The 25,985-nt window shown below is 55.9% G+C and overlaps 1 protein-coding gene across 3 annotated transcripts; it reads right to left on the bottom strand.

The window, feature by feature from the left end:
• Positions 1 to 1,131: 1,131 nt before the first annotated feature.
• RSPO1 (R-spondin 1) lies at positions 1,132 to 25,985 on the bottom strand. 3 transcript variants are annotated; one of them, XM_045859343.1, is made up of 6 exons: positions 25,853 to 25,985; positions 15,215 to 15,593; positions 5,203 to 5,394; positions 3,027 to 3,176; positions 2,590 to 2,778; positions 1,132 to 1,851 (listed from the first exon to the last, which is right to left on the bottom strand). In XM_045859343.1, the coding sequence occupies exons 2-6, from the start codon at positions 15,306 to 15,308 to the stop codon at positions 1,685 to 1,687; spliced, it is 792 nt and encodes a 263-aa protein (XP_045715299.1). In that variant the 5' UTR covers positions 15,309 to 15,593; positions 25,853 to 25,985; the 3' UTR covers positions 1,132 to 1,684. The 3 variants fall into 3 exon arrangements, with proteins under 3 accessions (XP_045715299.1, XP_045715297.1, XP_045715298.1); XM_045859341.1 differs by lacking the exon at positions 25,853 to 25,985 and adding an exon at positions 20,655 to 20,971; XM_045859342.1 differs by lacking the exon at positions 25,853 to 25,985 and adding an exon at positions 15,926 to 16,076.

The raw sequence follows: 25,985 nt of genomic DNA on the forward strand, positions 1-25,985 counted from the left end.
TCAAGTGTAAATATATCACAGTCCTTTCTGGTGAGAATTCAGTGTCTAAAATAAGATATGCTATAAAATTACATGTCGAAGGCTTAGTGTGAAAAAATGTAAAAGATCTCACTAATAATTTTTTGTATTCAGCACATGTGAAAAAGGTAACAGTTTCTATATATTTCGCCGAATAGAAGATATAATCAAAATTAATTTCACCGGTTTCTTTTTACCCTTTAAATGTGGCCACTAGAAAAACTTAAATTACATCTTTGGATCGTGTTGTGTTACCACTGGACAGCATTGGTCTGGAATGCCGGTCCTTCTCTTTCTCTTCACTCCTTCTACTCGTCCTGAGCTTGGCTCAGCCATCGCCTGCTCTGAAAAGCAGGTGATAAATCTCCCTGAGATAAAGCCTTTTACAGTCATCACTTTTATTTACCTTCACAGCTGCGCGTATGTGCCAGTGGCAGCCTGTCCTTAACTCCGCCCGCTTGGAATTAGACATGTATTCGGATGCGTATACATGATTCTCACCTATGACCCCCACCGACCTCTAAGCTCCACAAGCCCAAGGCCCTGTTTGGTTCCCCTCCAGAAACCTAACACTTCGTCTAGAGCTTGGTGCATGGATGGCTGCCAGTGGACATTCCCAATGCCACGAGAGGTCCACAGTTCTGCCCATGGGCCCACTGTCCCCAGCCGTCTCAGAGAGCCCGAGCACGCCCTTCCCCTAGTGGTGCCACTGCAGCCCTTCGGAAGAGAGATTCCACCTCTCCCAGGCGGAAAGTCTTCCTCTGTAGCTGACCAGAATTCCTTCATCCTTAGAGGTAATTAGCTCGATGCTTCTCAGACTTGACTGTGCACTCCAGTCACCTGGAACCCTTTTAAAATGCAGACTCTGGTTCGTCAGGCCTGGGATGGGACCTGAGCTTCTCATCTGTAACAAGCTGCTCAGTGATGATGTCAGCGGTGACCCAGACCACACTCTGGGTACCAGGGACATAGAGAAGTTGCACCACCATGAGTATCCCCAAAGTTTTCTTCCTGCTCTGTCTGGGAGGCCAGTATGGGGGGGTCCTCTTAAAATCCAGCCCTGTCCCTTCCCATTCCCAGGCATACCCCGCCAATCCCTGTACCCTGAAAAAGAATGTGGTGTCTGGGGCTACTGTGGTCATTTACTTTTTGTTTTTAATTTGAAATAAACCTTTAAGCAGTTTTCAGAGTCAAGGCCATCCTGGCGTGGGTCATGGATGTGCAACGACTATCAAGCTGGAAAGTGGACCAGTCCTCACGCTTTGGGTCCTGCCTGCCACTCTGGGCTCATCCTACCGGCTCCTCCAGAAGGCTCCACTCTGCAAAGAGTGGGCCTGGATGCTGGGAAACTCGTTCTCGGCCACATCCACGGCAGGCGTCGAGCTGGGCCTCTTCTGGGTGGAGATGACCCCGCCACCCTCCTGCCCTGTTCACACCGTAATGGCTGAGGGGCAGAAGTGTTTTCCAGTGGCCTCAAGTGTGTGCACGCACACAAGTGTGCACACATGTTTGCATGTATGTCAATTGCATGTTTGGACATGGGGGTCTGCATGTGTGTCTGTGTGTCCATGTGCGTGTACAGAGTGTGTGTTCATGTTGACCCCGGGCTCCAGTTCAATAAAGCTTCTACCACTCTCTGCGTGGGCCTGGAGGCTGAAGAATGTCCCTAGGTGGGCCCAGCAGATGTGAGTGGCCCCACTGTCCCTTGTAGCTGCTGCTGCTGCTGTCCCTTGCGTCTTCGAGAGCCGGTGCCCGCCTCCTTGCTCTCCTTCCTGCTGGTGTTCCTGTTGGCGTTCTCCCGCCGGCCCTGGCCTCCCTTCCTCCTCTTCTGCCCTGCAACCCAACAGCAGGAAGATTCAACACAGAAACTCTTGCCACAAGCAGGGAGGCCCCAGGCATGGCCCCAGGCATGGCCACAGGCCTGGGAGGCGGCTGGTGAGGAAGCTGGGTGGGGGAGGCCAGGAGGAGGCTGGAAATGCTGCCACTAGGCGGTCAGGGTCCCTTTAAGGCCTCCTCTGACCATCAGCTACTTCAGAGGACCCTGCACCATGAGGGGGGCGTCCCAAGAGCCTTTTCATGCTCTATGCCTGGATAAACCACACACACTCCTTTTCCTCATGTCTTTCTCGGACCTGGGATCCCAATGGGCCAACACATTCCGTTCAGTTTTTAGGACAGGCAGGATGGCCCCCTCCACCCCCACCCCCCTGCAGCCAGCTGCCACATCATTGCCAACGGCAGGCTGAGTGACCTTGGTCAAATCACTACACCTCTGTGGTCTTCCATGAACCTCATCTGACCTCTGAGGGCCCTTCCAGAGCCAACATCCACTGGCTCAGAAGAAACGGAGAAACTGAAAGGACAGGGACCCAGATGTTTCCAGCTCCCACCACACAGAGTTCCACCAGGCCCTGGCACTAGTTTGCACAGCATGGGGTGTTGAGTTGGGGATGCCTCACTCGGCCCTGGCCTGAGACCCTCTCCTGGGCCACAGGCAGGAAGCAGAGGTGGCCAGATCCCTTGAGGCTGTGCCTGCCCCCCAGCCCCGGGGAGACTGAGGCTGAAGCTCACCCTCGGGACAGGGCGTCCTCTGCACCGTGCACCTCCGGATCTCTTTGGTGTCGGAACAGACAGCATGGTCGCCCCCAGGGGCATGGAGGACCCTTCGAGTCCGCTCCTCGGAGCCCCTCCGGAAACCACAAAGCTTCTTCTTCTTGGAGCACGGCCCCCACGGGGACCACTCAGACATTTCACATTGAGCTGGCAGAAGGGAGAGAAGGAAGGCGGAGGGGGGGTGGGTCACATCTCCTCCTCGGCCCAGAATGCCCCAGGAGAGCTCCTCCCACCTGCTCTCTACCTGGGGCTCAGGCCCAAAGGGCAGATGAGCTCTGAGAGAAACCCCAGAGGATGGTCATGGGGTAAGGTTTCTCTGGGCAGTTCCCCAGCCCACTCTCCCTGGCCCGCCCTCCTCCTGGGGACCCCCTGCCCGCAGCACCCACGTGACTCACCCGGGCTGCTGCACTCCATGGTGCCATTGGCCGCCGAGGAGCCCTCGGGACAGTTCAGGTAGCAGCGGCCCTTGTGCAGGTACAAGCTCTCCTGACACTTGGTGCAGAAGTTGTGGCTGAAACAGGCCTCACAATGCTCGATCTTGCATTCTGCGGAGAGGACCAGGGTGGGGGCCTCTGGCTCAGCCTGGAAGTGGACTCTTCCCCTTCTCCCCATCCTAATGCCCACCATCTAGGCCCACCCACACCGAGAGTAGGACGGTGGTCCAGAGCTGGGATTACTGCAGAGAGGGGTCTTGGGACAGGACGGGGGCAAGGGGAGAAGGCCGAAGTGCTCACTCTCCAGTGCTGCCTGGGACTCACCAGGATCAGCCAATCCCAACCCACACCCAATCCCGGGCCCTGGAACCCCAGGTGAGGCCCAAGACAGTCAGTTTCAGAGGAGGAGGGCAGGGCCCTCTGGGGTTAGTGGGGGTGAGAGAGCAGGGTCCCCCAGAGGACCACCCAGCCAGAGCTGAACTGAGGGATACAGCGACCCCCTGACCACGGCTGTGTGGTCCCCTCTTCCCTCACCGCTGGGCATCCGCAGGACCCAAACCCTGGATCTCCTCCTGCCTGGGGCAGAAGGAATCAGCTTGGAGGAGGGGGAAGAAATCCCAGGGCAAATTCCTCTCCCTCTGCAAGGCCAAGGCGAGTTCCAGGAATCGCCTCGGTTGGACTCCTGGGTCCCTCCCCATGCCCTCCTGCCAGCTCTCCCGCCTCTGGAGAAGTGGGGGAGGGTGGGTTCAGGGCCGCAGAAGCAGGCAGGGTCTTTCACAATCTCTCTCTTCTCAGACTGTGGGCGGGGCTAACTTCCTCTCAGCCTCTGGCACCTGGAGCCTGGGCAGCCAGTTTCCCAGGAGCTGGCACAGCCAGGAACTCCCCACCCCAAATACCCTGAGGGCCAAGGGGGCAGCCTCAGGGGCCTACCTCCAACCTCGAAAGCTCCCCTTCCCCACCGCACCGGTTTAGCCTCTGTGGCTGCTTATCTCAGCTTCGCCTCCCTCCCTCCTTCTCTCGAGTTCTGATTCCAGGGTTTGGTTGCAGGTGGAATACAGTAAGAACAATGCACCTACCATGTACTGAGTGCCAGACAGGAAGGGCTTTACATATGCCTCCCACACAAACCCCAGGGGTAAGAACTGGTACTCCCATTTTAAAGATGAGATTTGGAAAGGTTACGACATGCCCAGAGCCACACAATGAACAAGTAGCCGAGTTACGAGCACAACCCGGGTCGGTCCAGCTGGGCTCCGTCGTACCCCTTCCAGCCTCGCTGTTAGCAGCTATAAAAAGAGAACCGTCACTCAGGGTCTATCTCCCTTCTGATATGCAAGCTGGAAACGCATTCTAAAGTCCAAGGCGCTGAACAAATAGCAGGGAAGATTGGCTCTGTTCATTGGAGTGTGTTCACCGTGTGTCCCCCAGCATGTCTCAGCTGAGATGGGACGGAGGCGTGACAGCACGGGCCTTGAAGCCCTTGGAACCGGAGCTGGTGTGGGAGCAGGGAGCTGAGTGAGAAGATAGATGGGAAGGGGGGTAGGGGGAGGGGCAGGCTGGCCGGGGCCGGCATTTCTCTGCAGTCCGTGGAGCCAGTGGAGGTTTTTAAGCAGAAGTGTGATGGGATAGTTGTGTGTCTCAGAAGCATCTTCCTGGCTGTGGTGTGAAGGCGGGTCGAAGGGGACCAGAGGAGGGTCAGAGGGCAGATCAATAGGCTATTGTGATTGTCCAGGAGAGGTAAGAGGGGAGCCTGGGTACGACAATGGCCGTGAGGACAGAAAGGAGGCGGTGCAGGCATGCTCCGGTCATTGGATGGATGGGGATGGCACCAACAAGAGGCTGGCCTGAGGTCTGTGGCTTGGGTGGTGGCTTGAGACACAGACTGACCTGTGGGGATAAAGGTGGGTGCAGGCCTGGCGGGAGGAGATGCAGTTCTGATACCGACACATGAAGTTGGAAACGTGGATGGGGTATCGGGGGAGACGCCTGGCCAGCAACAACCGGATTCTGGAATCAGAAGCCTCATCTCCCCTTCTGGGAGTCCCCCCTACCCCTCTTGCTGGCCACCAACAGTTCCAAGCACCCTCCCCGGGGTCCGGAGTCTCTGGAGCCCTTCTCCAGCCCCGCCCACACTCACTGATGCACTTGTTCACGTCGGGGTTGCGGGCATCGAAGTATCCAGGGGGGCAGGACGGCAAGCAGATGCCCACCTGGCGGATGTCGTTCCTCTCCAGCAGGATGAACAGCTTGGGCGAGCACTTGAGGCAGCCGTTGACCTCAGAGCAGAGCTCACAGCCTTTGGCGCAGGCCTGGCTCCCCTCAGCACTGACTGCAAGGATGGAACCCGGGTGAGAAGAGGGCTGTGGGAGGGACCGCAGGCTTTCCCAGGCTCCCACGAGGATGTGGGGCGAGTAGGCAGGACTTTCCTGCTGCAGAGTGAGTGTGCTTCTTAGAAAGCGCAGGCCAGGCTGGCAGCTCTCTGCTTTATAAACCTCCCCAGGGTCCTCTCCCAGGGGAACCAGCGCAGATGCCTGGAGCGAGAGCTCGGATCCGTAAGAAATGCCTACACAGCTCCGGGTGTGACACGGGCTCCCCTTCCAGGCTTGCTTCCCCGTCCCCAGAGAAGCTACTGAAGCCACACCCTTCCTCAAACTCACCCCTACCTTCTCCAAAGGAAGGGGGGTCTTTTATCCTTGGGAAAGTTTTAAGGACAAGAAGGATGACAGGTTAAAACTATCAGAGAAAAACATTACCTGCCCAGAGACAAGAAGATGACTGGAATGCCTGTGTCTAGAGCAGTGGTTTCAACCAGAGGCAATACTGCTCCCCAGGGGACATTTGGCAATGTTTAGAGACAATTTTATTGTAACGCTGGAGAAGGGGGTTGCTGCTGGCATCTATGGGAGAGAAGCCAGAGCTGCCGCTAAACAGCCTACAGTGCAGTGGGCAGCCCCTACAACAAATGATCTGGTTCGGAATGTCAGTGGTGCTGAGGTTGAGCAACCCTGGCTGGAAATTGTCCTTGGAGGCAGTGTGAGCACCAGCCCACAGCGGACCTTTGATCTCGGTTCCTCATCCACTTGTTCAGCTAGCACTCACCAAGCCCCTCCCAGGTACGGGGTGCAGTGTGAGCGCCGGGGAAGTGGAGGCAGAGACACCTAGCTTGCGGCAATCTTTCAGTGGTGCAGACAGCCCTGCCAACAAATGCTGACAGCCACACAGTGATAAGACCAAGCAGTAATGGACCCAAAAAGAAGAGAGGGAAGGAGTCACACAGGAGGTGTCATTTGAGCCAACTCTTGAAGAATAGGTAGGTTTTTCCATTAGAAAGTGGAGACAATGGCTCTCTAGGAGCAGGACTATAGAGGTAAAAAAACAAACAAACAAAAAAAAAAACGCAAGAGGAATAGCAGGTAATTTCAGGTGCAGGGAAGTAGGGAGGGGAGTGGTAAAAGATAAGGAGCCCTATTTTAAGGGGCCTTTTATTATTTTTTAAGATTTTATTTATTTATTTTTAGAGAGGGAAAGGAGAGAGAAAGAGAGAGAGAGAGAAACATCAATGTGCGGTTGCTGTTGGCCATGGCCTGCAACCTAGGCATGTGCCCTGACTTGGAATCAAACCTGCAATACTTTGGTTCGCAGCCCACGCTCAATCCACTGAGCTACACCAGCCAGGGCTTAAGGGGCCTTTTATATCATGCTAAGGAACTTGCATTTGATCCTACCAGGCAGCGTTTCCCAAAGAGCATTCCCTGGAACGCAATTCCCCTAAATGCTCTCAGGGGCCACTGTATCAGGTAAGACCAAGAACCCCTGGATCCAACAAGTCTAAATAAGATTCTCTATGGCAAGAAGGGGAGAGAGAGTGCTGCATTTCCCAAACATTTTGCAGAGGTTTTGGGGGACTTTCTCAGAGCTGATTAGACAATAGAGAGCCACTGGCAAATTTTAAGCAGGAGCAAGACCTGCTCTGATTGGCAGCCTGAGTGAAGACCAGAGACTGAAGGACCATTTGGAAAGAAGCTGACCAGATCATCCAGGTGGGAAAGATGAGAGAGTCTTAAATGAAATCTGGTTCAGAGATGCTGAGGGACTACAGTCAGCAGGCCCCAGTGACCAATAAGAGGAGAAGTCTGGGAAGAGTCCTAGTATTCAGGCCCACGGTACCTGGCAAATGGGGGTCCAGTCCCTGAAAGAGGCCCATGGGAAGCAGAGCAAGTTGAGAAGGAAGGAGAGTACTTATGAGTCACTAAGGAGGAGCCAGGCAGCGAGGAGCTATCGCTATGGGCTGGAGACAGAGAGCCAGGGGAAGGAGAACAGAGACAGCAGGAGGTCTTGCAGCACCAGAACTCAGGGTCAGAGTCGGCTAGACCTGGAGCGCATCCCCCAGACTGTCACCCTGCAACTGGTGTGCCTGGCATCCCACCCCAGAAACAGGGACACGCGGATGCCCCCTTGGGAGGGCCAGGAGAAGCAGCGTCTGCTCTGGGGATGAGCCCCGATTTCACAACAGGAGAGGAGGAGGACTTAGGAAGACGTGTAGAAGGGAAGAGGAGAAGAGCAAACACAACAATAACCATGACGACAGAATCATAATCATCGTAACAGCAGCATGTTACCGGAAGTCGACATTCTGTGGCTTACAAGCATTGACTCACTTAATGCCTACAACCCATGAAGAGGGTACTGTCATTTTCTCTTGAATCCTCATTTTCACTGCTGAGGACACGGAGAAGCTAAATCACTTGAAAGAGGCTTCACAGCCAGTACGTGTTCCAGGCAGAGGGCACAGAGTCCGAGAAGGCCAGTGGGGGGACAATACGAGGCAACACGGAGACTGAAAGTGTGACTAGGCTGATTTTTAAATTTATTTGTATGGAGTCAATGTTTTTTAATTAATAAAAGAAATGTAAAAAGCCACTATTGTCCCTATTGGTTTAGGTATTAGGAGAGCAAAAGTACTTCAAATGCTGTATTGGACTTGTGAGAGAGCCCTTGGGGTTCCTTTTCCACGTGGGGCCTTTCTTCAGCTATATTTCAAATTAATTACATCACCAGAGATATTAGGTATCATTTCTACCTCAAGTACATTAAATCCTCTATTACTCAAGGTTTTTTATTTAATTCATTGTTGAAATGACTGCTCCCTTTAGGGTGCTGCCTTGGTTTCAATACCTGAAGTCATTTGGGGGTCCCACGTGCAGCCTCCGCAGCCAGGTTCCCCTCCTCACTCATTGCTCCCTTACCCCTTCTGTGGAGAGCAGGTTTGCAAAGGCCCTCTCAGAACCCCGCTGTCCACCTCCCATTCAGCCAACAACAGATCCCCTGAGTGTGTCTCCCTTCAGATCTATCAGTGATACGGCAAGAAAAAGTGTGGTGCGCGTGGGGATCTGAAAGGTAATGAGGAATCACTGTGGGCTTTAAAATAGGGGACATGGTCTGGGTTCCATTTTAGAAAGATCACCCTGTAGTGTGCAGCGAGGGTCGCAGGAGGGCAAAACTGGAGGTCAGAGGACTCCCACGCCCGAAGACATGGAGCTGAACCAGGAGGATGGAAGGGAGGAGACACGTGTAAAGTACGCAGGTGGTAGAGTCAGCGAGATTAGGTGATGTCGGGGGAAGCATAAGCTGAGGAGGGCTTGGGGGTGTTGGGCTTGGGTGACAAGGTAGCTGTCGGCTCTTCACCAAGAGAGGGACCACGAGAGGAAGAGCAGGCTGGGGGAAGGAAACAATGAGTAGCAGGGCTTCAGATGTGTTGAAGTTGCGGTTCCTGTGGGAGACTCAGAGGCAGTTGAACCTGTGGTCTAGTTTCTCAAGGGAAAAACTTCGGCTGGAGGTTGAGACATGGAGTCCTTAAAATGTAAATAGTCATCAAAGGCACGCAGGTCCATGAGGTGACGAGGAGAGTGGGAACAGACAGTGAGAGGAGGAGTCAGACATTTAAGAGAAGGACAGGAAAACAAGGGCTAGCTTAGAGGCCAAGAAGGGGCAACCAGGCAGGTAGGGCACACTTGAAAGCATATTGCGTCATGGAAGCCAAGAGAAGGGTACGTTCCACAGAGGAGGGAGGCGTCACACCCCAAAAGCTGCTGAGGTGTCGTGTAAAGAACAGCAACAAACAGGTTGCTGATGCCTCCAGTGGGGATGGAGAGCAGGGGGCAGCGGTTGAGGAGCGAAATGAAGGTGGGGAAGGAGAGCCGTCTTATTTCAAGAAGCTGGCTGGGGAAGGGGAGAGAACCTGGGGTCCACCCTGGGAGCCGTCACTGGGGTTGAAGCCTGGGAGTGGAAGACATCGGGGGGCAGGAGCTGTGCAGCTGGAAAAGACGGCCAAAGACAAGGCCTGGGCACCACTCACGTCAGGGTCAGCAGACAAGCAGGGGAAGAGGGGCACAGAGAGAAGCTGGGTCGGAATCACGGGAGAGGTGGGAGGAGACTGAGGGAGAGAGCGGGGCTGGAAGCCAAGGTGAAAAGGGAGGGACCGCAGGGACCTGGGCTGGGAGGAGGCCCAGTCGGTGAGCTGGCTGGGGAGCTCGCAGGGGAATCTAAGGAGGCTTGCAGTAGGAGGTGGCCTTGAGAAGGGCAGTTTTGGTGGAGTGGTAGGGAGGACAGCCAAACCACAGTGGGATGAAGAGTGAGCAGAAGGGCTGGAGGTGGGGATAAAGCCAGGAGAGGGGCAGACAGGTCATAGAACACAGAGAGGGGGAGGGAGGAGACCGGCTGGCAGTGGGGCTGTGATCTCAAGACGCAGAGGCGGGCTGAAGGCCCAAGGACACGGGAGGGTCAAGTTATAGAGCTCAGGTGGAAAAACTGGCCTTGAGGCTTAAGGCCAGGGCGAGGGACAAGGAATTAGGGAGTTGAGCTCCATGAGGTTTTGGGGCTCAGCAACGAGGAGAGGCATTCATTGACGGGCAGGGGTCAGTTGAATGAGGAAAAGGATGCTTATCAAGGGGGTAGGAACCAAAGGGTGTCCTCAGCTTAGCAAGGCAAGAGAGGGCAGGGAGGGGGCAGAGAGCCAGGGGATGCCGGGCTCTGTGTGTGTTGGGGCTGTTGCATAATGATGCAAAGGGAAAAGCCAAAGCTCATTCATTCCGTAGACATTTATTGCACACCTAACACATGCCCAGAGCTGCTGGGAGCCGGGAGTGTAGAGGTGTAGCAACAAAAACCCACCCAGGAACGTGGGAAACAGGGTTGGCTATGCACTGTGGTGAATGGAGGAGCAATGGAGGGCACTCCCTTCCCCAGCCGGTTGGGTGAAGAGGGCGTGCCGGGCAGGAGGAAGGGCCTGTGCAAAGGCTCCGAGGCACTGACCGTCCCAGAGTGTGCACAGAATTGAAAAGAGGGCTTTATTCTATTGGCAAGGGCAGGGACCACAGAAGGGCACGGTCAGAGTCTGTTGGATGGGCTCCCTCCAGCTCCTGTGCCCATGAGGGGGCAGGAGGGGCATGCAGAGGAGCAGGCTTGCCCACAGAGGGCACGTGGGCTCCGTGGAGGGGGGCTCAGAGGGGGGGGCACCTTCTTCCCAACTTCTTCACAAGCCCCCTAACACAGCTCTGCCCTTCCCACCACCCCCTCCCCACTCTGTCCCTAGCACCCATGAAGCCTGTGTCCCTGGGTCAGGGAGGCAAGGCTGTGCCCTCCTCCGTTTCTCTGCTGCTGCTTCTCCTCCTCCTTCATCTTTGTCCAAAACCCTTTAAGTTGATGTCCATATGATCAGCTCCCCTGCCTCCCTGAAGAATGGCGTGTCTTCCCCCAGTGACCCATCTTTCTAGAACCAAAACTGAGGTCGTCACACCCCTGGGTAAAATCCCTCAACAGCTTCCTATGCCTGTAGAATTCAGGCTCAGCGCCTCCACCTCTCCTAGAAAGCTTCCACGAGCGGATCCCACCTGCCTCATCTCTCAACTCTGTCCCTAAGCAATATGGACCTATTTTTGTTGCTCTGGACACATCACACTACTTTACACCTCTTGCCTTTGTGCAAGTCGGTCCCTCTGCCTGGGACGCTCTATGCCTCCTCCAGAGGCTGACTAACTCCTTCAAGCCTCAAAGCTAAAGTCTCCTCCCCCAGGAGGTCTCTCCTAATCTTGCCCCCCTACAAAACCTGGATGGAATATGTCACTGTGTTCCCACATCCCGGACAATTGCATCCATCGTAGTAGACATCACCACGTATCGTTATCATTTCTAAATGTCCTTTTTCCCATGTGAAAGAGCCCTGGAGGGCAGAACCTGTCTTATTTCTGAATGGGAACCTAGTGCAAGGACGAGGGGCACCCAGCACGCAGGGCTGAGGATGCGGTGAGTGGGACAGAGGCTCAGGGAGGCGGGTATCCGAACGGACTTCGCTGAGTGTCTGACAGAGTGTGGGGAGAGGGACTGGACAGGAATGGGGGCTCGGGTGGCTTGGATGAAGGTCAGTGAGGGGTGGAGAGGAACTCGCAGTGACCCAGAGGAGGAATGACCTTGGACATTGGTTCAGTAAGAGGCCTGAGTTAAGTGGGTGGGGGTGGGGGGTGACAGGAAATAGGCGCTTCAGCGAGGGGGTAGGCAAGGGTCCTTCTCAGGCCTCCCACTCTCCCAGGAGACAGATCTGTCTGCTCCTGGTGCCATCCGGCATGCCTCCCTGGGACGATCCAGCATTCTCTAACTCGACTGGGAGCTTGGTTTAGACCTTCCCTTTTTCTCACCTGGGCTCAAATACATTTTGAACTGACCTGTTTGCCTCCCACCTCAAGCCACCTCCCCTCACCCTGTCCTGTAGCTGGACCTGCTGCTCCCCTGATTAAAGCCTGTCAATGGCTCCTTGTTACCCGTAGCTGAAGTCAGGTCAAGTGCAGACTCCTCGGCCTGGTGAGTACAAAGCGCTCCACCACCTGACCTCTGCCTGCCTCTGCAGCAGAGACGCTCCCTCAGCCCCAGGCGGCGGTCCACGCTCTGTCCTGAGAGGTGTCGGGCTGTTTGTTTCAGCAGCACAACCCTTGTTTTTAATAGGAAAGCTCCTCCATGTGTGAGATAGATACAAGCACAGCTGCCCCCACTGTCCCCCTAGGGAACCCTAGGGTTCCCCAGAACTCCTCTTAGAGACCATTTCTCCATCTACAACGCCTAGCTGCCCCCCACTTCCAGAGCGAACAGTCTTTTCCTCTCCCAAGTCCACACCTGTGGCCATGCCGGCTCACCCTCACCCACTGCCCACTCCCATGCCAGAGGTCACCGACTGGTCCCTAAAATCACAGCTCAGGAGGTGCTGACTCTGGGCCCTCCCTGCCCCCCCTTTCATTCTATTGTAGCATCGAGACACTAGATTGAAATTGTCCCCCCTCCACCTCCTCCAGACACTTCCCAAGGTTCATTTCTATGACCCAGAGCCAGGCTCTGCAGGTTCCACGTGGACGTTTGTGGAATGGCCCCAGGAATGAATGGGGCTCCAGTAGGGGGAGAAGAACTCGACAGATGGCCAGTGCAGGAGGGGATGAAAGCTCCAATGGGGAGCGGGGCGGTGAGAAAGGACAAAAGGGGGGTCCATCTTCTGGAGAGGTCAGGGAAGGAATGGGGCTTCATGGAGACAGAACTGAGTGAAGAGGCCCAGGAATCTGATAGGGGAAGGGTCCTAGCAAGAGGAAGGGGCCCTCAATGCGTGGGATGGTGAGGGAATGAGGGCCCTGTGCTGGGCAGGACATCCAGGTGGGAAAGGGGACAGGACATCCAGGTGGGAAAGGGGGCAGGACGGGGCGAAGGGGAGTGAGCAGGAGGCTCAGGGCTGGGATGTGTCCTCAGTGAGAGGAGGAGCAGAAGGACGCCCTACCAGGGCTTGTAACTCATAACTGGAGAATTCTCTGCTCAACGTCTGCCCCTCCATGCAGGGAGACCATCACTCATACCCCAACACTGGTGTGTGGCTCCAGATCAGAGCTACATCAGGTGGCTGCTGGCGGCCCCACTGTCACACGGTTGCCGGGTGCTGGACAGAGCCGACAGACCTGAGGCTCACATGCACAGCAAGCCTCTCTCTGCCCCACAGTCCGCCAGCGTCCCTCCGCGTGGGCAGCAGGCCAGAGCACCCACATGCAGATGTCTGGCTCCTCTTTCTTTCCTCCCCCACTTCCCGGGGGACCCCAGGGCAAAGCAGTCCACGCATCGCTTACATGACAACGACAAGCCTCCTGGAGTCAATACGAAGCTTGACCTTGCACACAGGTTTTGCTCCATGTGACACATCGTCTCATGCAAGCCTCACTATGTTCCTAGACCAGGACGCTTGCAGGCGCTCGGGTGTTCCGTAAGCAGCGCTGCCTAGCAACAGCCGCCCCGTCCTCTCTGAGCACCCATCCCTCTTGGACCCTCACTGCGCCCCAAGCCTTTCCCCTCACCTTATCCGGTCCTCCCATCTCACCATCAGGAGTGCCTGTCCCTCACGCCACTTAGTAATAAAAGCTGGGCTTCTGCTGCCCAGGCTGTGGGATATGGCTGGACCGAAAGTGTCACAGTTGCTGTTTTCAATTGGTCATGGCTGGGGCTAGGCCCTTTCTAATGGCCAGGCCAGTACTGGTTTTTTTGTTTTTTTTTTCAGTACAAAGTTTAGAACAACAGGTCTTCTGCCCCCTGGTTCAGGTGGGTGTGCGGCTCTGCCCAGGTCCGGGGCCTCGCGATCACTAGGGCACGTCGCAGGGGCGTTAGTGGCTGCACTCAGACTCCTGCTCTCATCGCAGAAACAGAGGAGACACTGGGAACTGCTAAACCGCCTCTGGCCCGCAGAGTCCAAAACACTGGCTGTGATAGAGGAGGTGGGAGGGAATGCGAGGCCTCACTGCCGATTGAACCTAACCGTCTCTAATTGTCTGTTAAGCCAGGGATTTTCAGCTTCGCCGGTTCTCTGCGCTTCTGTCCCTGGGCTGGGTTCTGCCCTTGGCCACTCCTGTGGAGACCCAACCAAAGTCCGCTACCTTCCAACTTTCCCTGGCAGCCTTAGTCCGCCGGACTCAGAAGGGAAGCAAGAAGGGCCAGGCCGGGCGTCCAAGGACCTGCCTGCCCATGGGCGGGATGCCTCTGATGGGGGATGCTGAAAGACAGGCCTTGGGGTCGAGCCCTAGGTCTGTCGCACAGGCCCCACCTCACTCCTGACTCCTGTCTCTCACGTGCAGTGGCCACTCCCACAACTTAAGGGGCAGGTAGGGAACCCCCATCGCTGGAGACGCAGAGCAGGAGCAGAGGCTAGAGGACCTGCTCTTGGGAGCGCCTAGAACAGCGCTCTGTGAGGGACAGCAAGGGCAGTGGGGACAGGTTCAAGTTGAACTCTATCAAGCTCTGCTTTCAAGACCACTCGGCTCACCGGAAGCAGGAGACCTGGGTTCTGATGCCGACTGTGTGTCCTTAGGCCTGTCGTCTCTTCCCCTATTGTAGCCTCAGTTTCCTCATCTGTACAATGATGGGTTTGTTTTATTTTAAGCTCTGAGAACCCTTTCTGCCAATGATATCTTGTGTGGAATCTGACAGAAAGGAGGAAAGAGCAAAGTTGTCCTGACTGGAGGAGGGCAGCGCCTGACTCCTGCCCCTTGCCTCCCCCTCACCTCCCAGTGCAACTCCTCAATTCCCACCAGGCAGGGCTAAAAGCCACAGGAGTGGAGATGCTCAGGATCTTCCAGCACCACCGTGCCTGCCCCTTGATCTGGGCGGGGAAAGCTGTGGCCTGCCACCCAGCTGGGCGGAGTTCCTGACCCAAAGGGTTGAGTACACTTCAGCCACCACGGAAAGAAAGGGCCCTGAACCATCAGGGCGGAGGGGACCAAGCACCTCGGGGTTGGGACCCAGGGCTCATCTCCATGGATACCACACACAGCTGGTGTCATGTCGAAGGGCATAATCCACACACTGGATCCTCACAAGAGAAGGGTTAATCTAGAAAGCAGAGTCTACCGAGGGGAAAATAGACCAAGTGAGTAATCTACAGAGCGCGCAATCTCAACCAATTAATCCACAAACCGGATAATCTACAAACAGCATCATCTATGGAGTAATCTATCCAAGTAGAAATCGGCAAAGGCCATCACAGAATGAAGCCACCAAAAGCCCTATGGCCCCCCAGGCGCCCCCCGCTACCCCGCCCACGGCTCTGAGGCCCTCCACACTCAGCCCCGCTCATTACTCACTCCGCCTCTGTCTCTTCCCCTTGGTCCCCCGGCTGCTGGCAGTGAGGTGCATCCAGCTCAGAACCAGGGCCACCACACACAGCCCAAGCCGCATAGTCACTCGCCAGGTCCGGGCCCCTGGTAGGAGGGGTGGTCTCTGGGGCTATGGATGGCACAGGGCTCTTGTTAACGCCCCCGAGGCTGGGTCAGCAGCAGGAGGCCCAGGCCCGGGCCGGGTCCCAAATCCACCATAATCTCAGCTGGAGGCAGAGAAGGGTGTGGGGAGCCCTCTTCTCCATCAGCCCATGAGGAGGTCCAGAGAGCTTTCCTCAAAGACACCTGGAGTGTCTGTCACATGGGAGAACTTGTCACTTCAGCAGGGACACCTCCAAAACCCAACCTGTTGAGGGAGGAGAGAGAAGGGTTAATTCTGGGGTACCAAGGGGCCTATAACCTGTGCCTCCTACACTCCCATGCAGTCTCCCGCCCAGGAGCCTATGAGAATTCAGGATGTTCGGACATGACAAGTGCCCATCTGGAACCCTACAGGAGAAATCTGCCCCTTCTCCCATCTTGCAGAACTCCCTGGGACAAGAGCTGGCGACCCAGGCAGCTGGAGCCTGGTGGCCCCACGCAGCACTGAACTGGTGGACACTGGGGACCAGCTGGCTCCCCCTGCCCACCATTGGCCAGTTCTAACCAAAAGTCTTTCTTTAGGTCTGCCCTACAGACCTCATGCTGCTGCAGGAACATCGTGTCTCTTGAAGAGGAGCTCTCTGTCCTTCTGGGAGTGGCCCCTCAGCTTTCCTTGCCCAGTGTTGAGTCACCCCTGTGCCTTTCACCTGTCCTGGAGCCAGAACAGGGGCCCCTGACAAGCAGGCAGTCTCTGTGCGGCCCTCTGGGCTTGGCGGGAGGAAAGGAAATAAGGCTTCCCCCCAGCCACAGAAACTCTGACACAGCAGGCCCTGCGGGACTGGCCTTTGTGAGGGGATAAAAGAGGCAGCCCTGGGCAGAGACACAGAGAATGGGGATAATCCCCCAGCCCGGTGAGAGCCAGGTCTCCTGACCGTTGGCCTGGTGTTGGGGGCAGGGGGAGCTGGTCCCTCCCCAACAAAATGTGTCTGGGAAGTTGGAGCCCAACCTAGGAGTCAGAGGACAAAAACCCATTGCACACTTGCAGGAACACACACTTCCAGCACACAGCAGACACAGGCCCACGCGTTGCCGCACACCCACCCACGCCACCCAAGGACAGGAGGGAACAGGGAGCCTTCGAGAAGCTTTGCAGATGCCAGGGAAGCATACCCTCTCATCCACTGGTGAGAGGCCTTTGGACAAGTCACTTAGCCTCTCTGAACCTCAGTCTCCTCATCTATAAAATGGGGATAGTTACGTCTATTTTCATAGGCTTGCTCTGAGAGTTGGCCACATTTCTGGCTTACAAAATAAGAAATCTGAATGCTGGAGTAGAAGTGTCCCTCCCAGCCCTTGCCCCTACCCTCTCCCCCTTTGCCTGCGCAGGAAGGCCCCAGGGGAGCCCACCTGCCTGGGAGATAAATCATTATCCCACAGGAGAGCTTAGCACCTCCCTCCTCGGCCCCTCCCACCAGCTTTGAAGGCCAGACACACTCAAGTGGTTAAGCTGCCTGTGAGAAGTGTTTACACAAGGCTGATGAATCCCACCTGCTGCTGTGGCCAGCCGCCCCCAATGCCCTGTCAGCTGCCAGCCCCTACCTGCCCCTCCAGCACTCCCTGTGCGACCTTCCAAAGCCCGCCTGCCTCCCCCAGCCCCCACTGCACACTTCCATCACCTTCGGTTTATCAGACTGGGGTCTTCAGACCCAAGGATACAGTCTCAGAGGTTGGCCATAGAGTGTGGTGGTCAAGGGTATAAACTTCAGAGTCAGACTGTCTGGCTTCAAATCTTGGTTCTTCTGCTTATTGGCTGTTACCTTGGGCTAGTCACTTAGCTAGTCTGAGCCTCAGTTTCCTTATTTGCAAGAGGGTTGTTGTTTTTTACGGCTTAAATGAGTCAATATATGAAACTGCTTAGAATGTGCCTGGCACAGAGTGAGAACTCAATAATATTTGTTGTATTTTCTATGACCAAGACTTCATTTTGTGTCTGCATTCCAATGGTCATCTAAGAAGCAATAGAAACAGTTTTTGCATCCTCTAGATATGTATCTTAACACTGAGCACTGTTAGATAATTTCCATATTTGCATCTATTCCTATCGTTGATCACCTTGGTCCCACAGTGGTCACTCGGAGTGAGGGGTTAACCTTTAATTGCAGCATTTCTCAAACTGAGGTCTGAGGACCTGAGGCAGGTACAGACCCTGGAAGAAAAGACCACAGCAGACACACCTGGTGTTAAATTCTGGGTGTGCGAGGCCCTGGCCAGGTAGCTCAGTTGGTTAGACTACTGCCCCAATAGGCCAAGGTTGTGGGTTCCATCTTGGGTCAGGGCACAGATAAGAAGCAACCAATAGCCCTGGCTGGTGTGGCTCAGTGGGCTGAGTGCTGGCCTGTGAACCGAAGGGTCGCCAGTTCGATTCCCAGTCAGGGCACATGCCTAGGTTGTGGGCCAGGTCCCCAGTGAGGGGTATGCAAGAGGCAACCACACATTGATGTTTCTCTCCCTTTCTTTCTCTCTCCTTTCCCCTCTCTCTAAAAATAAATAAATAAATAAATAAATAATTAAAAAGACAAATACAGAAACAAAGAATGAATGCATGCATAAGTGGAACAAGTAGATGTTTCTCTTTCCCTCCTTCTCCCTCTCCCTCTCCCTTCCTCACGCTCTAAAAATCAATTTTAAAAATATCCTGGGTCTTTGAGACTTTCTTTCTTTGGTCTCCCTGTGGGATCAGTACCCCTGGGGTCCTTGGTGCAGAAAAGGTCTCCTAGGAATCTCTGCACTCTGTGTGTCTGCCCTGCATGGAGTCTGACACTTTGGGGTCAGAGCTCAGCAAAAGTTAGCTCCCTTCCTCTCCCTTCCTCTACTTTCCCCCAAATTCTCCAGCGCCCCCATCCTCCCAGATCTTAGCTTTTAGCCCAGCTCCTGTCATGCCCACCCAGGTGTGGCCACTGAGGATCTTACGTGGCCCATTTCCACCTGCATCACCATCAAACCAGGGTCTCCACTGGGAAATGGGGAGGAGGATCCACATCTGAATTTCACTGGAGCAAGCGACACTGGCCTCTGTCACCCACCACTAGATGGGAAGTGTTTCAAGCACTTTAAAAAATGCATATAGCATCAACTGTGGAAAGGACAGAAGAGTTCGTTATGCCAGGGTTGCAAGCAACAAACAGGAAGGAAGCTGAATGTGTGTGTACGTGCGGGGGTGGGTGGGGGTCCGAAGGGCGAACGCCCCACAGGAAGAGAGGAGGTGCTGTTCAACCTCAGTGGACTGCTGATAGGCAGAAATGATGGCTCGGTATGGCTAGACCTCCTGAAGTTTTTAAAGGTCGGAGATTCCGAAATGTATGTGAACCCTGATTTTCATAGCTGGGTAGGTCTCAGACTAGAAACCCTGCAACACCAAGCCCCAGCTGGTCCCTGCGCACCCCCATGCCCCACACACTTGCAGTGAGCGCGGGCGCGCGCGCGCGCACACACACACACACACACACCCCTACCACCCGGACCAGGGCTGAGTGAGGAGACAGAGCTGAGGGCTTTCTTCTGAGCAGCAGCCTCACTTCTACTAACTCCTCTCTGTCCGATTTCCCTCGCCCCTCGGGCTACACGGCACTCCCTAAACATCAAACAGTTCGCTGTTTTGAGGCCCGTTACTCTGCTCAGGCAGAGCCAGTCATGGGAACTGCCGGCAGCGATCAAGGTCTCAGGGAGTGGGGGGGCGGGGGGCGCACCCAGGGGGCGAGGAAGGGCCGTTTGTCTCTGCCAGGGTCGGAGTGAGGGATTCGCCTTCATCATGAACCTACACCACCTGCTTCGTGCTGGGCCCTCATTTACTCCTCAGGGAGGAAAGTAAAATTCTTCCCATTTTACTGGCACTGAGAGGTGAAGGGTCTTGCGGTAACAGCCTACTTACTCAATGACCCGCCCGTTTACTCACTCTGGACTGGGGATCTGGGGGTGGGGCAAGGGGCAAGGAGCTGTGTATGTGCGGGGGCGTGCGGTGGAGGGATGGGGGCATGGCCTAGTTTGGAGACTAGACTCAGGGGGTGAGGAAGGGGCTGGAGACAGAGGCTGACCTAGGGCGGGAGAGTGAAGAGAGACGACGCACGTGCCGGGGAGTGGGGGGGGGGGAGGACCGGAGCTAGGGAGGGGGCGCAGCTGGAGGCGGAGTGAGGGCGGGGCCTCAGTCCCCCTAGAGGGCTGGAATACCTTTCACCTTCTTGCCTGCAACACTATCAGGATAAATTGGTATTCTGTCTGGGGCGGGCCGCAGACCCAAAAATGTAAACCATCCACATCATTTCTCATTAGCCCTCCCCAAGCCTCGCAAGGGGGTGGAGAGTTTTGGCTGCAGAGTGGGCTGCCCGGGTGGGGACAGAGGAACTGCCGGGCGGGGGCTGAGAGAGGGGGAACCAAGGACGCGCCTGTCCGACCCGTCCGGGATCAGAGTGTCGCCAGAGCTAGGTCAGGTTCTGCCCCCGCCCCCCGCCCCAGCTCGTCCCCCCAAAACCGAGGGGCAGCGAGGAGGCTGCTTCTCATTCCTTCACCGCTGCTCCAAGCGAGTAAACTCTTCCCTCCCACCATCCAGGAGAGGCCCGGCAGGTGCAGGGAGAGGGGCGGCGGACCTGAAGTCCCCCTGACTGCCCCCAAAATCCAAGCGTGCTCTCCAAGTCCAGAGGCTGATTTCATAAGAAAACTCCTGCACCCAAGTGCGCACACCCAACCCGCCCTTGCCCTCCTGGGAGCCCGGGGCAAACGCAGCCCCCACCTCTCCCCAACCAAGTAACGCCATCCGACCCCTGGAGCTCGCCCCTGCGGCCCCTGAGCCGCTCCACCGCTAGTGGAAGGGGTCGCCCCGCACGCCGCCTGCCACGTCGGACCCGGGCCCGAGCTGCGGGACTGGGGTGCGGGTAACCAGGGACCGCGGGACTCGGGGAATCCGAGGTGACGAGACCAGGAATCGAAGCCTCCGGATGAGGGGTGGTGGGGGACATGGCTGGCGGACTTGGGGCGTTCAGAACCGCGAGTAAAGACGATCAGTGGGTTTGCGGGGTTGAGGAGAACCCGAGGCAGCGGCCGGGAGGGGGCTGCCCCCTGGCTGGGAGGATGACGCGGGCTGGGGGCAGCCGGGCTTGCAGGAGGGGCTCCAAGAGGTGCCCTCTCCCTCCTGCGCGGCCAGAGTCCTCTTCCTCTCGCTGTCTGCCCCCGCCACTCAGCTCGGCCGAGCCCCGACGCAAGGGCCCGCAGCGTCCCAGGTCCTGGGGAAGGGGGCGCCAGGGAGGAGGACAGGGCACCTCAGGGGGGGACTCACCTCCGCTCTGCCAGCCGCGGCGGGGGCAGACCCGGGAGGGGCGAGGGAGCGGCCGCTCACCCGCCCGCCGCAGGACTGTCCTGGGCGCCGGGCTCTCCCGCGCTCCGCCCGCTGGTTCCCAAGTTGCTCAATCTGCCAGCGGCTCACGCCCTCTGGGGCCAGCGCCCCACCCGGCACATCGGTCCTCTGGGGCGGCTCGGTCCGGCCCGCGCTCTCCCCAGGGCCCCGCTCGGCGGTCCGCTCCTCGCTCGCCGCCCGGTGCTCGTGCTCTCCGTCGCACCTCCGTCCGGGCCGTAGCTCCCGACCCGGAGAAGAGCCAGTCCTCCGCTCGCACGAGGGAGGGAATCCCCCCCTTTGCAGTCCCACCCCCGAGCCGGCCCCCCTTCCCGGGATCCGCAGCAAAAAACGGACTGGAGCGCCGGGCCCGGGAGTCCGTAGCCCCCTCCCGCCCACCCTTGCCCGCAGCCAGGGCGCTGCGCTTGGAGCGCAGGGCTGGCAGCCGCACGCGTGCTCTGCACCCTGGCGCAGACCCTCTGCCCTCGCTCCGCCCCTCCCCGCCGGCCCGCAACCCGCGGATTTCTCGCGCCAGAGCCCGGCCCGCAGGTCCAAGCATCTCGGGGTCGGAACAGGGCCGCGAAGTCTTTCGAAACCTCAGTTTCCCTATCAGGATCTGGAAAGTGACGTGGAACAAGCTCAACAGGGTCTGCTGTCCCGGCCACGCCCTCCTCATCTCCAGGTCAGGCCTCCAGAGCATCCTCCCAGTTCAGAGGAAACAAGAGGCTCCGAGACCCTAGAACCCAGGTGAGGGAGCTTCCACACGGAGCTGGTGTAGGAGAGTGACGGAGACTTTGAAGTAAAACCTAGATTCAAACCCCTTCTCCATCACTTAGCAGCTGTGTGGTCGTGCTGAAGTTACTCAACCTCTCTGAGCCTCAGGGCTGTCGTCTGTTCTGAGGGCTCCGTGAAATAAAGGATTCAACTGTCTGGTAAATGCTGGGGGCTCTATAAATGTTTGTGGAATGCGTCCCGAAGGGCCACAGACACCTGCAGTGGCCCGGGTGATGATGATGATGATGTCTGGGTCCAGCCTGAGGAAGGGAGGCAGGGAGACTCACTCTGCCAGTGGCACCCAGCCGTTTTCCAGCTTAATTGTAGACGGGATGAAGGAAAATGGGCAAAAACCGTACTTAGCAGGAGTTAAGTTAGAGCATTGAAAAACTATACTGATGGGGGTGGGTGGGTGGGTAATGAAGACAGGCTGTGGACTCAATCTCCTTCTCAGGAGAGGAGGGGGCGGCCCTGACTATTGAGAAAAGAGCACAGAGTCTTTTGCCGTGACTGGGGAAGGGTGGAGTGACCCCTGGTGAGTCCTGATGGCCGGGGAACAGGGATGGTGGATGGCCAGGGAAAGTGGAGCAGTTGCGTCCCGAATGCCCTGCGCCTGGGCTCAGTCAGCCGGAGCACTCCCAAGTCTGCAGGAGGCCAACGGCCACTTCCGAGCTGGTCCTGGGCCCCCTCCGGCCCCCTCTCCAGCTCCTCCCCTGTCCCCTCTGCCCTGAGCCTTCCCCAAGTCTCACCGGCCTTTGGCTCTGCTCCCTGCCTAATCAAACAGCCCCAAATGCTGAAAACTCAATGTTTATTTTATTTTATTTTTTTACACACTTGCATAACTCCCTGACAAGCCACGCCAGGCATTGGGCTTTTTGTTTGGTTTTATTTTGTTGCATTTAGAGGAAAAAAGGGAGAGAGAAGACAAGAGAAGGAATAACACAAACCACCCAGCCCTAGAAGCTGTCTCAGGCCAGTCAGTGGGCTCGGGTTTCTAGCCCGAGGAAAAGTCTGTGGGAGTTCGGGTGTGTGTGTGTGGGGGGGGGGGGGGCAGGGGCCAGGCAGTGCTCACCACTAGGCTCAGGAATGAGTGCGAAAGGGAAGCAAGCCACCTGGGTCAGAGGAGATAAGGAATTAGAACCATGTGACAGCAGTGGATGAATAACACAGAGGATTTCTTGTGCATCTAATATACGCCAAGCACTGTGCTTGTGTATATGCATTCTGTTACCTAATTTTGCAACCACTTTGTTTTCCTTTTCTTTTTCTCTTTTTCTTATAAATGTGAATTCTGAGCCTCAGAAAGGTCAAGTAATTTGCTCAGAGACACATGACCTGAAAGTGGCTAGTCTAGTTCCTATTATGCTAAACGACTTGTAATTTCCCCGAGAACCGTTTTGCCCTGAGTTTGCAAGTGCTGTTCATTCTGCCCAGGAATGCTTTTTTTCTCTGACCCTTCTCATGTCATCCTGTGAAATGCCTACATGGAGTTTTACCTGGCCACCTCGCCCATCAGCCTCCGGACCTGATACAGACTGTACCTCACTCATCACTGGCCTGTGATCGTCTCTCCCATTACACCGTGCACCCCTGAAGGGCAAGGATTGTGTCTGATTCATCCCCATGGTCCCAGCACCATGGGCATACGTATTTGATGTTTGGCGAACTGAACCCCAAGGCTGCCAGACTGTACTTTCAGATGATGTCCCAGGTCGCTATCAATACTCACCCAGGCCAAGGTCATCATTCTCATTCGAAGACCAAAGGCCAGTGGACCGGACCAGGGCAGTAGCTCCTAAAGATTGTTGAAGTTTATATAGTTTGTGTCATCCTTTTCCAGGCAAGAACTCTTCTACCACCTGCACTGCCACTGTATCAATATACTTCCAGCTAAAGTAACAGAGGACCCACTCAAAATAGCTTAGGTAGCAGGGTGGTTTATTAGGTCATGTATCAGGAAGGACTGAGGTTGGGTGATCCAGTAGCTCTGCAATCATATCAGATTCTTTCTTATAAATTTTCATTCTCTTGACCTCAATGTGTTGGCTGCTATCCTCATGATCCCAAGATGGCTGCAGAAGCTCCAGGCACTACATCTTCACCAACCAAATCCTGCAAGTTCAGCTGTCTCTTTTTAAATGGTTCAAGTGGTAAATGTTGTATTATGTACATTTTACCACAATTTAAAAAGAAATTTTAGGGCGCTAACTGGATCACATACCCACCAATGAACCAATCACAGACAAGAGAGATGATGCCATTGACATCAACTGAGACAAGTCGGGGTGCACCTGCATTGTGTGGCCAAGGGCGTTCGTAGGCAAGCGGAGAACTCTGGAAAGCACCGAAGGTGGGTGGAATGGGCATTCGGGTAGACAACCAACAGCATTTGTGTTACTCAAAGAAAAGCTGACTTCTTTGTTGTCAATTTCTCACAGACGCCCCTGCAGACCTCAGTCTCCCTGGCCCTCCTGTTCTCTGAGATCTTGTGGTTCTCTCCTTCATGGAGGCAACAGAGGATGTGGGTATGTGCATGGACACTGGAACTAGCCCTGAGTTCTGAGTTCAAAATCCATCTCTCCCACTGACAAACACCATGTCCTCGGCAAGTCACTTCGCCTGTTCCTTCATCTGTGAAGTGGATATCAGTAACCATGCCTACCCCACCACAGTCCGTAGGAGGATGACATAGGTGGTGCATTTAAAGAGAGCTTAATGCGGTGCCAGGGATGACAGTGAGTCCTCACTATGCTGGCTCTTATAATTTCCTATAATGTCATCCTTTTATTTATTACATAGTCACTGAGTGCTCTTGCATCCCAGGTATCAGGTTGGGAATGGAGCACACAGAATTGAGTATCGCACTGTCTGTTTTCCTAAGGAGCTCCTGGTCTAGTGGGAGAGGCAGGTAGATGAGGCAAGTGATGGCACAAAGAAAAGGGCGATCACAGCTCCTTGAGGGAGTCAGAGAAGCTTCTCCTAGGAGGAGATGCCTGAAAGATGTGCTGGCATTTTCCAGGCACGTGAGATGAGGCAAAGGCCTGCCAGGCAGTGGGAATGGCATGTGCAAAGTCCCAGAGGCTACAAGTAGCACTGGTTTGTGGGGGTTTAGGATGAGAGTGGCCAGGAGGAGGGCAGCAGATGAGATCCATCTGGAAGGGCCTCGGATACCAAGCTAAAGAGCAGGGACTTTACCTGGAGGGCAGTGGGCAACCCCTTGGGGATTCTGAGGTGGGAGAGAGGCGGGACTGGAGTGGTACTTTAGAAGGAGTGCCTGGGAGCTCGTATGAAGGCTGAATTTGAGAGGGAGAGACTGAGGAGGTGGGGAGCCCCGGTTGGAGAGGGTCAGGGGGTCATTCACAGGAGTGCCGCGCGGCTCTTCCCCTTTCCTCCACAGTGTCCCTTCCGGAGGTCCCGCTGTGTCAGCTGGGAACCCGCTCCACCATGAACACTCCCTGCCCGATTCTCCACCTTGTGCGATGGAAGGAGCTTGGGCTCCCCTAACACACACCTGGGACAGAGCAGCCCTCACCTGGCAGGGTCTGGGAAACCACTCACTCTGCCACAGGAGGAGTGAGCGCCTTTCCCTCACGCATCCTTTCACTGTGGCCTTCGCTTTGCCGTCCTGCTGATACCTCCCTCCTCTTCTCACCTTGGGGACCTGCCAAGCAGCCCTTGGTGACTTCTTCGCTCACACAGGACATTGACTCCCGTCTCAAGGTCCGCTTCTCCATCGGGGGCCCCAGCATCACTTTGGGGACCTCACTCTCCTGCCGCTCCCAACACCCTCCCGTGCTCTCCTCCACCCAGCCTCCCACTCACATGGCCCCGCCCCCTTGGCCTCACCCAAAGTGCTCCGTCCCTGAGATCGTGGACTCTAAGACCCCAGACTCCTAGACCCCCCAGATGCCCACCAGAATCTTCTTTTGTTCCCAACCTCCTGCTCTCTTCCTCCTAATTCAGATTCCTGACATTTTGATTTTGACCACTGGGTAATGACTTCCATGCTGGCCTTGCCTCCACATCTCAGCCACCCTGCCATCCCTCCGCCCCTTTCTGCTGAGCTCTGCAGGGGAATCCTCCGGCTACCTGGGACAGAGCCACCACGAAGTCACAGCCAGCCTCGACTGGGCCCCCAGCCACTCAAGCCCCACCCTCGTCAAGACAGCCGAGACAGCCAAGAGTGACTCCTTCAATTTCCTGCCCCTAAAACCAAACTCGTGATCCCTACCCAGAACCTCTTTCTCCCCAGATTTCCCCGTTGGTAAACAGCAGCGAACCTGATAAACAGGAAGCTGGGAGTTGTTTTTCATTCTTCCCCCTCTCTCACCTCCCACATCCACTCCATTGGCAAGCCCTGTGGGACCTACCTCCAGACCGTTTCACAAAACACGTCTACTGCTCACCTCGCTGCTACCGCTTTAAGCCACCTTCGCTGCCCACCTGGGCGGTGGTAAGCATCCCTGACTGGTTCCCCCACTTCTACACTATCCCCGACTGACA

Source organism: Phyllostomus hastatus, unplaced genomic scaffold (assembly GCF_019186645.2).
Source record: "Phyllostomus hastatus isolate PE091 unplaced genomic scaffold, TTU_PhHast_1.1 phas_scaffold_182, whole genome shotgun sequence".
NCBI lineage: Eukaryota > Metazoa > Chordata > Mammalia > Chiroptera > Phyllostomidae > Phyllostomus > Phyllostomus hastatus.

What these genes read in the sequence shown, in the direction of transcription:
- RSPO1 (XM_045859343.1), bottom strand. Translation starts at nt 15,308, where the DNA reads ATGCGGCTTGGGCTGTGTGTGGTGGCCCTGGTTCTGAGCTGGATGCAC. An exon ending in GGGGAAGAGACAGAGGCGGA is followed by an intron (nt 5,395 to 15,214) that starts GTGAGTAATGAG and finishes CCATCCTTGCAG; the next exon opens with TCAGTGCTGAGGGGAGCCAG. An exon ending in GAGGACGCCCTGTCCCGAGG is followed by an intron (nt 1,852 to 2,589) that starts GTGAGCTTCAGC and finishes GTTGGGTTGCAG; the next exon opens with GGCAGAAGAGGAGGAAGGGA.